This window comes from Crocodylus porosus, unplaced genomic scaffold, assembly GCF_001723895.1.
Source record: "Crocodylus porosus isolate Cpor-Errol unplaced genomic scaffold, CroPor_comp1, whole genome shotgun sequence".
Taxonomy (NCBI): domain Eukaryota; kingdom Metazoa; phylum Chordata; order Crocodylia; family Crocodylidae; genus Crocodylus; species Crocodylus porosus.
Genome location: NW_017728907.1, coordinates 54,875,752 through 54,886,310, shown reverse-complemented (window position 1 = coordinate 54,886,310; position 10,559 = coordinate 54,875,752). Strand labels below are relative to the sequence as shown.

At 50.0% G+C, this 10,559-nt stretch overlaps 1 protein-coding gene across 1 annotated transcript; it reads right to left on the bottom strand.

The window, feature by feature from the left end:
• Window positions 1-1,348: 1,348 nt before the first annotated feature.
• Window positions 1,349-9,681, bottom strand: LOC109307502 (tctex1 domain-containing protein 1-like). The gene is made up of 3 exons (XM_019531470.1): window positions 9,317-9,681; window positions 7,201-7,275; window positions 1,349-2,308 (listed from the first exon to the last, which is right to left on the bottom strand). Exons 1-3 carry the CDS (start codon window positions 9,407-9,409, stop codon window positions 1,952-1,954), a joined length of 525 nt encoding a protein of 174 aa, XP_019387015.1. The 5' UTR covers window positions 9,410-9,681; the 3' UTR covers window positions 1,349-1,951.
• Window positions 9,682-10,559: the final 878 nt, after the last annotated feature.

Here is a 10,559-nt window from a genome sequence, read left to right as displayed (position 1 = left end):
CAGGGGGGACCAGCAGGCACTGGGGGAGTCACTGTTCCCCCGAGCACCGCCAGGAGTGACCAGGAATAACGGTCACAAGCTGGCAGAGGGCAGATTCAGGCTAGACATCAGGAGCCGCAACTTCACGGTCAGGGCGGCTAGGGTCTGGAACCAACTTCCAAGAGAAGTGGTGCTGGCTCCTGCCCTGGGGGTCTTTAAACGGAGGCTGGATGAACACCCTGCTGGGGTCACTTGACCCCAGTACTCTTTCCTGCCATGGCAGGGGGTCGGACTAGATGATATGCTCAGGTCCCTTCCGACCCTAGAAACTATGAAACTATGAAAAGCCTCCATCTGCCAAAGCCCCAAGCAGCTGACTGTGGCACAGCGCAGGGAGAGCTCTGTAATGCCAAATATCACCAAAGGTGTAACTCAGGCCAGATCCAAAGGCTACACAGGCTGTAGGTTGCAGACCCCTGTGCTAATGGACCTAGTGGGTAACCTTGAAAAAGATGTAGAGACTGTTTCCCATCTGTGAAATGGGGAGAATGGGACTGACCTGCCCTGGAAAGTACTTTGGGATCTGTTGATGAAAAGTGCTACCTAAGAGCTAGGTAGTCTGTCATTGAGCCTTATCCCCTGGCATAGTGTTGTTTTTGCTGGTATAGTCTGCATTGCATACTTAAAAGTAAGCCCTTCATAATCGGCATAATGTGTTGCCCGTGGAGGAAAACCGAAGCGAGAACATGTATGCCAAAAGTTCTAGCCAGAGGCAGCACAGGGCAGTAGCAGCACACGGGGCAGTGGTGCAGCACCAGCTGTCTTGGTGCCCTCCCACCTCAAAAGATGGTGTCTCAGGCTGCTGCTCCGGTTGCCCCCCACCTACACTGCTTTTAAACATCAGTGTTGCAGGGAAGATGGTTGCTTGTTACAGCATTTCCAAAGCCTCCTACAGTCTTTTGCTTATTATATCAAAGCTCTTTTTAAATTCTAACAGCTACAAATATTTCATTTGGCCTGCTTGCCTTTTTAGACAGGCAGCAGACTGCCAGCGCTGGCTCTCCATGCTACCTGGGAATATCCTGGAGTCACGTGTGGCAGGACCTCAGCACATGCCTTCTGTCCCAGAGGTCCCAAAGATCCCATGTGGTGATGCTCCCCAGCAGAGGGAATGCAGAAGGGAGAAAAGCCCAGCCTGTGAGAGGAAATGTCTCTACTACACTCTAAAAGGAGAAAAACCCAGCCAGTACCAGAGGGCAATGCTGGCCCCCGATTCCGGTAGAGCACTTAAATGCATGTCCACCTGTATATACAGTACGTAAAATCAATAGGATGACTTGTTTTCAAAATGCAGTGCTTGGTTGAAAGGCAGAGACAAGTGGAGCTGTTGAATTTATTCTGCTGACCCGTGTGAGGTAGGGCCAGCAATTCTCCCTGGGATTCTTCAGGGACCAGACTGAACTGTCTTTGCATCTCACACAGACCGAGGCCCAAACCGTCACCAACAGGCTGGGGAAGGTGTTAATCTCAGTGAGAAAAGTTATGTCACGTATCAGATTTCCTCTTGAAAAATATCACATTAGCAATAGTTACTCAATGATAGTGGTAAAAATACACCCAGGTTATAGAACAATGCTGACCTTTTGTAAAGCATTTGGAGATTGCTGACAAAAACAGCCACAGAAGAGCAGGCTGTTATAGTATGATGGGCTACAAGGAGGTATTCAGTTTACCCAAGTTTACATGAGATATTTGGAGCATACACAAGTTTTCAAGCACCCAAGTTTGTGTAATGCGTGGAGCATACACTCTTTCTCTACATCTTTACAACCACTGACTCTCATTTTTATTCTGTGGATTGTATAGAGCCATTCTGTAGCACAAGTACAGACAAACACAAGAGTCTCTTACTTTACTTGTATCTAGGAACATACTTTTGCTTTTCACATGTGAAAGATGCATGCTTTGATGACTACTCAAAATAAACAGCATGTACTAAAACAACACAAAAAAGCGTCGGGTTCATGTATTGGGAGGAGGTGAAGCTGTCTGAATGAGGGTCCCACAGACACTGGCTGGTCACCATGATATCCGCAGTCTTGTCTTTGTCGTTGTTTCCGATGGTGACGTTGACAATTAGCTTATACCGAGGAGGGGTGACTGTTTTGACCAGGCGTTTTATTTCTTCACTTACAGCTGTACTGAGGCTGGCGCCTTTCTCAGGCTCGTAGGTAACACGCGCAAGTTTGGCTGGTAAATATTCTCTGATCAGCTCCTCTGCTTTGGCACAAGAGAATTTTTCTTTTGGGTTCGCAGCTGAGTCTGGAATCTGTAACAAAGGGTCAGTTCATGTAACTTGTATTAGTGTAGTGCTTAGAGAAGCTAGTCAGGATTGAGACCGCATTATATTAGATCCTGCACAGACGCACATAACTGTACGTGTGTGCATGTGTGACGTGTACATCACAACATGTTTTCTCCTAACCGTACGAACCTCTGCAGTTTCAAAGAGCTACGTGGGCCTGGAAAACCACACAGCTTCCCTTCCCACCAATGAGAGTTGTCTCTTACTGCTAGATAACTGGAATTATCCTATGATGGACCCAAGCATACTATGAAAGCAACTGTTTCAGTGCATGGGGATTACAACGAAGTTGTCCCCCCCCAACATAAAATGTAGTTCTGGACCCTGGATTTTGCTTTTAAAACAGGCTTTGATCCCATCTGCATGGTAATATCAAGCCTTGTTTTAATCATGTCAGGGAAGCCATTGCACTGTCATTGATGGTTTTATGACCATGTCCTCTCCAGCAGGGAAGCTACACGGTACTGATCATGTCAAAGCAGCCATTCATGAATCATTGGTGTAAGTCCAATACTAGAATTACTTTCAGAAAACCTGGAGTAGGTACTGTCTTTCCAGGCTAAGACCTCAGGACAGCCTTCAGACACATTTTTAAAAGCTTTGCTTGCACACATCTGGCTTTGAAAAATCTGACCCACTAGAGACTGCTAAGAGCCTGTGAAACAGAAAACTTCTAGTTAGCTTTGGAAAAGCATTTCAGAGCAAAAGCTGGGACTATTCCTTTAAATCCAACCCCAATATGTCTGGGTATTTCAGCACATATGGAACACGATGGTTAGAACCCTGCCCAGCTGCTCTGGCCAGTCTGCTGCGAAAATGTCTCTTTATTCATGGCTAGAAGGGAGGGTAGTGAGAGACAGACCAGGCTGCGAGTACTGTGGCTTGCCATCCTGCACAGGAAGGGGGAAGCTCAGTCTCCAGCACCCTTTGGGCAAAAGACATTCTTCAGGAGAAATTCTGCTTGTGACCCCGGGAATGTCAAGATCCTTCGGCAGCGACTCGTGGGGTCTTTAATGACAGTCCACACTGGAGCAGTGCTCAGCGCGCTTTGTTTTCCATTAGCCACAGACTCTCCCCCCCACCTACTTATGTTCTCGCTCTGCAGGAAGAATCTCACATGCTGAAAAGCTTCCTTCTGCTCAACCTTGAATTTGCCCCTCTGCTGGATAAGATAGCCCTAGTTGGAGGGGGCGGGGGGATCTCAATTAGTGTTTTGTGATTAAAAGCCAGCAATCCTATGCATCCTGCTGCCCAGTGTCTGTGTGCCCCAGCTGCTCTGTTGGCAGGATTCTGCCCCTGCTTTTCACCTCCTGCAGGAAGAGGAGTTTCCTTGCTTTTTCAGAGATGCTGGGAGCAGGTCAGAGAGAGATCCCACAGGGAGAGTTTCATTGGGAAATGGTGTGATATTGATTTCTCCATCAATTATTAACTGGATTCTTAGTGCTGCGTGTAGAGCCCTCCCTGAAGATGCAGATGGCTCGTTTATCGCCAGGAGGCAGGGATCACATCCTGCGAGCTCCCAGCCAGCACTGGCCTGCTCCCTGCAGGACAGTTGTAATGCTCTCCGCACTCCCAAGCAATGGGACTTTAACAACTTCCCCAAGGAAGCTCCTCCGCAGCCTAATGGAGCTCTCGGCCAGGAAGGATATTTTTCCTCTGATTGGCAACCTAAGTATCCTCTTAATTTCATCTCATCATTTCCTGCCTAAATAATTCCTCTTCTTTCTTGGCAGTGTATTGAAGCCTTTGGTCTTCTCTGAAGTCCTGCAGTTTGCTGCCCTCTGCTCTAAGTTAATCCCATTCTTTTTTCAACTTATGATCTGGTAGAGCTCAGGTGAGATGCAGGTACTGCATGAGCCCATTTCTAGTGAAGTCCAGTGGCTCTGGGACAAGTGAGTTACATTGGGTCTGATCCAGAGCTCCTTGCTCTTCACAGAACAGGCCAAACTGATCGATCATATTAATTCCTCCCCACACCCTCCATCCCAGGATTGCACAGCTGACAAATGGCAAGCCTTTGGTTTGGCGCAGCTTCCAAACTGCAAGCCCCAGGTCACGAGAGGGTGAACATGTCACCCAGCTGATATATGGTATCTCCGAGGAGCAGATCGCAGCTGGTCAGCCTGAACAGCCCCTCCAGTGCCTCTCCTCACTAGCTGAGGAGTGTCATTGTATCCGCGGGGTACAACAAATGGCACAAGCTGGTGTCACAGGAAGGGACAGGGAAGAGGAACAACACAAATAAACCACACATCCTAGTCCCAGTCGTTGCATACTAGGCAGGCAGGCAGCTTGTTGCTGACAGTGGCCAGTGACAGATGCTCGAGAGGAAGATGGGAAACCCAGAATGCTCTGCCCAATTGTACAGCAAAGCAGCATTGGAGAAACACGTGGGTCTTGAAACCGGATACCAACAGCCCCACTCCTTCTAGTGTGAGGGTTCGTTGTCTCATTATTTTTTGTCCTCTCCGTGCAGATCTGGAGGCTGGTAATCCTAAGGACTGGATGCACAAGGTCTGCCAATGCCACCTGGAGCCGCGGACACTCAGCATCGCTGAAACTCAGATGCTAAAGGCTTGCCACTCCTTAGTGGTTCTAGCAACCCCCTAGTAACCTCAGTCAAATGGAGAGGGCAAGCTTGCCATGCCAGGCAGTGGTACCCTCCAAGCTGCTGCCCTGCTCCACATGGGCTTTCACTGAAACTGGAAGCAGTGTGGCGATGTCTGTCTCTGGGCGTTTGTAGAGGACACTTTAAAGCAGGTTTAAAGAGGGTTAAATGCCTTTTGGACCGCTTCAATGGCATTGCTGTTTGCACATTCGGCAGCATATTGCACGTTAATTCCAGCCACAGTAGCACATTCAGCAGTGTAATGCGCTGTAAATAACTTTGGGACTTAGCAAGTGATTTTGGGGTGCTGTAAAGTAAAACACGGCTGAATGTGCTACTGTGGAGTTTTAATTTCCTACCCTACAGCTGCGGAGGGAAGTACTGGGCTCCATGCAGCTCAGAGGCTGTGCAGACAGACTGTGCAGACAGCCCAGCAGCAGCCTGGGAAGGCAGGCTCCACAAAGGAAAAAAAAGAGAAGCAGCGAGCCTGAACTTTCCCCTCCTGGAGCCTACCTGAGCTGCACAGGGGCCTGGTGCTTCCCTTCACAGCTTCAGTGCCCCCCAGGACTACCCGAGCTGAGTGCCTGAGGGCGGGTGCCACCTGAAGGGGGGGCCCCGCCACTGCCGCAGAGGGAAGCACCAGCCCCACTCACAGCCCAGGGACCGCTCCGTCCACCGGCAGCTCTCCCTCCCTTCCCCACTGCTGGAGCGGCAGGTAAGGATCAGGCTCTGACACAGGTGTACACGACATGGGGGTTTACTTTGCCCTAAATTCAACTGGTGTTTTTAAAAAACCACTGCTTTAATTTAGGGTGAATTAAACCCCCGTGTTGTGTACAAATGCCCAAGGTGCTACAGTTAGGCTAATTATTAGGGGGTGGGCTAATTGGCCCTGCCTCTCTGCAGTGCTAAGTAGCTCAGCCAAGAGCCGTGCTGATGCAGCAACACCACTCCTGGTTTACGAGGCAGCCTGTGTGGTACAGCACACCATGTTTGGGGGCACTGCTGTCTGGCTCAGTAAGTTTGCTGTATAGCCATGGCCTATCGCAAAGCAATGTCCCAGAAGGCAACTCCTGAGCTCTTGCTGATGTGAGTGGAAGCTCCAAGCTGCTTTCTCTTCAGTTTTTAACTCACATTATCTCAGTGTCTAACTCAAGGTATGAAATTCACTCTTTTTCCTAAGAGAGGTCCAGTCCTTGGGCCTGATTCAAAGCCTCTGAGTGGGATCAGACTCAGCTGGGTTTTCCAAAGGTGCCCGTCTTCCAAGCAAGTGCTGCAGGGAGCCCAGCCTATGCGTGCTTTGAAAACCTGGCTGTAAGCACTTACCCCCTCAGCAAAATGTTACTGAACTAAAATAATGCTCACTGGGCTCAGTTCTGAAAGGGACAGGTTCTGTCCAACTATTCAGTCATATTCCCCGTCGTGCATAGGCGACGTGTGGTGGCGGCACAGAGGAGCACGTGCCCACCCTGAGATTAGCCGCCACTGAAGCCACCACCAGCTTCTGCAGGCAGTCACCAACCCCCCCACCCTTGCTGTCGACGCAGCTGTGGGCGGACCCCGCTCACTGCTTGCTGCCGCTGACAGCGTGGACAGTGGCTGCAGGTGGTCCCCACGCGCCACCCACCACTTGCCACCCCCGGCCGTAGACACTGCAGTGCCTGCGGGCTGTCTCCGCTCACTGCCAACATGCCCCTGCCGCCAACACCGCCGCCTGCAGGCAGTCGCCATGCCCCTCCAGTCTCTGGGGGCACACATTGTTCATGCCATCGTGACATCTGTAATATGTCACTGAAAGAGTCCTGAGCCCCGTCTCATCCAGCCTTTTCAGTGGAGCACTGGAGTTGTAAAAGAGGCCAGTTCCAACATGCCTGCTCCCATCGCCCTTCAATGGCCAGTCTTCATTGCCTTTACCCTCAACTGTGGGCATGTCTACACGAGACACTTACTGTGCATTAGCCTCATAACACTGCAGTAGAGCGTCATGGCAAAAACCATGCTAATAGCCTATTGCGCCGTGTTATTAGGCTAATGCACAGTAAGTGTCACTAAATAACTGTGCTGGTGCTACTCCACAGCAACTTTAGTTACTTCACATTCAGTTAGTTCTTCATTAAGTACTAAACTCAACGCACAGTACTTACGGTGCATTAATGAACGTGTAGGCACGCCCTGTATGGCTGACCAGGAGAGACCAATCATAAACGAGTCAAATAAATGAACCGGAGCCAGCAAAAGGAGCACATACCTGCTCATTGATGATGGTGATGGGCTTGAGATGAGAGACCTGGAGTCTTGATTGGCTTTGGGCAGCAGTTCGGTTCTGAGTCAAATGGAGGTTTTAGTAGATGCTGATTTCCCTCGGCAATAATACAACAGTTAACCCTTCATTCTTAGACTTCTGAATTACCCACCCATTCATCCAGGCTTTTCCCTCCATGCCAGCCTGATAGCTTGGGGCCAGGGTGAACCCAAGCTTGCACCGCTATATAAGAGAATTGTGTGCTTCCAGGAAGCACACTAAAAGCCCACTCGGGCGTGAATATCTGGCCCTTTAGTTTTCTGGAATATCCCTACTAACCGACACTAATCACCATCTACTTCCCATTATCATAGTGGTATGACAGCCTAGCGACCCTGCCAGCTGTCACCCTTGGGGCCATTGCTGGAGGGGCTTAAGAGACTCAGGCTCTACACCGTGCACCACTGACCTGCATAAAGGGCCAGCAGGCACCGCCGTAATATGTGGCTGTACTCCAGCATCTTCCACCAAGCATTTCAAAGCACTCCATAGGAGTTACCTAATTAAGCTTTACATCCATTTGAGGTAGGTAAGGGATCACTTCACCCCTATGGAAATACAGGTACGGCTGAGGGTACCATTACTGTCCACTGGAATAAAGGAATTTACACCGATATTGTCTGGCTTGCAATACATTTTGAAATGTATTACACCTCGTGGCATTTTCTATCCAAGGATCTCAACGTGCTCTCTGAGCACGGTTGCGCTTCGCCCTACTCGGTGACACAAAAGCGGGTTGCAGGGAGAGCAATCATCCCTGATTCACTGTTGAAGTAACGTTGCTACAGAGAGGTTGCAAAATGCCCAAGGTCACCCAGGAAATCAGTGGCTAAGCTGGGACCAGAACCCAGATCTCCTTACACCCGGGCCTGCGCTTTAACCACAAACTCCTCCCTCCCAGTCGAAGCAGCAGAGGGAATTTAGATGTAGTGTCATTTACTCGAGTTGGAATTTGTCCCGGACGCTGTGGTTAACACCTTGTCTTCTACTGAAGCATTTTTCTAAGGGCTCCTTGGGGCTTTGTAACAACTCCTTGTTTGTTTAACTAAAGGGAATAGGCAGCCCTTTAATACACTGTGTGGTTGAAATGGGAGCTATTCTGTATTGGTCTTCAGTGGCTGGACACCTCTACCTGTACGGTAGGCCTGGGGCTAAAGTGCTTTGCATTGGTGGTCCATCGTCTCCAATACCAAACACCCCATACCCTTTACCCAAGCTTATAATGGAGAAGAGTGGCAGCTTGTAGCTCAAGGAGTTAATACCCTGCCTCTTGCTAGCAGCCCTGACAGCTGCCTGTAGCAGGTGAGTTGTGTGGGAGGGGAGTTAAACACATCATTATTGATTCCTGCATTGAGTAAAATGGATTTAACCCCAGGGCTAATCGTGTTAGCAGAGGCTGGTTGCGAAGGGCCAGGTACGATAAGGAAGTCGGAACAGCTTTCCTCGAGGGATTTGCTCTGAGAAAGAATGATGCCAGGCAGGAGCAGGGTGTACAGCGGTGTCTCCGCCAATGATGCCAGCCAGGGCAAGGAGCACCCCAAAAAGCTTTCCGCCCCTGTGATCTAGGCCAGCTTTAGAGCGATGAGGCTGGTCTAAAAGACTTGGCCTTGGTCCCACTGCTGGGAGCCATTCATGCTGTGAAGCAGAAGGCTGTGAAAAGCTTTCCCTCCCTTTCTTGTGTGTTTTTTTTTTTTTTTTGCAAGGCCCTTGAAGCCCAAAGGCTTGTGCTCCCCCTCGCCCTCTCTCAGCTGGACAAGCTGGTTCAAACATTTCATCTCCCAAATCTTGTTTCTCTCCCTCAGGTAGTGGAAGTGCAGCGTTCGCCTGGCGAGTTGTCAGGCTGGCACTAAGCACCCGCACCCCTCTGCTTTGCTCGTGCATCTCAGGCAGCCGAGACGCAGCTGCCTTGAGGAACGATACACCAGCCGCTTTCCTCTCCTGGTCTCCACCCTCCTGGCATCGGCTAAAGGGAATGGTTTCGGCACAGACTGGGGGATACCGGCTCGTTACTGGGAGGTGCATCTGGCTTGGAGCCCCGTCCCCCCCATCTAACCCGTGATACCTTGAATTCCTTTGAGAATTTCTGGGCAGCAAGGATCCCCCTCAGGCTGATGCTTGCTTTGCTCTCAGCTGGTCTTGTGGTTTCCTTGCCCATCTGAAGCCTTGATGAGGACCCGCCAGCAGCAGGAGTGCCTAGAGCCTGGCAGGGCGCACACGGACCGAGAAGTGAATGAGTTTGGGGGCCTGCGGGGCAGTTCGGGACACTTGTGGCAGAGTTTAGGTCTGGGATCTAATCGTTTTTGGCACAGCTGTCTCAGCAGTTTGTGTCTCTCAGCAGTTCGTACAATCCCAGCTAACCACCCACTGGCAGACTGTCAACCTGTCCCCAGTTCAAAGTAAAAAAAATAGTAATTCACCCCATTGGCCAAACCATCTTATAAAACCCCAGCGTAACCCCATCCATCCCACCCCCAGCCCACCCGCCCTGCCCCTGGCTGGGTACTTACCAAGGGAAACATTAACGGGCACAGCAAAGACCATGCCTGCATCTCAAAAGTGGGCGCCTGGGTACCATTCTCCCCCTTATTTCGATGAGAAGACCACCCTGCCCCCAGCTTCCTCTTTAAGTGTCGTTCATGTGCTCACCACCTCGTATGTGGTTTGACAGCCGTTAATTGTCCTATCTTACTTTAATTGTGCTTCAGCTTGGGTGGGGATGGGGGAAGAAGTTCTGTATACATATTATTATTGTTATTGTTGCCCATAAAATAAATCCAGACCTTGGCACAGAGCATTTCCTGGGAATTAATGACCAATTGGTAATAAGGGTCCCCAGCTGCACCTCAGGCTATCAGCTCCTCCCAGCTGGTCATTAATCCACAGGAAATGTCTTGAGTATTGATCCTTATTGCTTAATTAATAAATGCAACTTGTCTCACTGGCTTAGATTTAGAGATGGACTCCTCTTCTTTCCTCACTGCTTTGAAGGTGACTTTCCTAGCGCATGTCTCTCTCGCAGTCTTTTCCTTCGAGGCCTTTGGGTCCTTTTGTTTCCTGGCATTCATTGGCGTGCAGGTTTGTGGCAGCAGTAAAGGACTGAGCTCTGAGGCAGAGACACGACACACCGCTGTAGCCTGCACTTCTCCGGCTAATGCAATGTGGCACGAGAAACAAATCTTTCCAAACCAACACAAAGTCTTGATTATCCTCAGCTGATTACATCCGCCCAACAAGAGCCCGCACAAAAAGGGGAGTGTGAGCTGTCGAACAAGAACATTGTAATTCTCCAAGGGCTTGACGTTCTC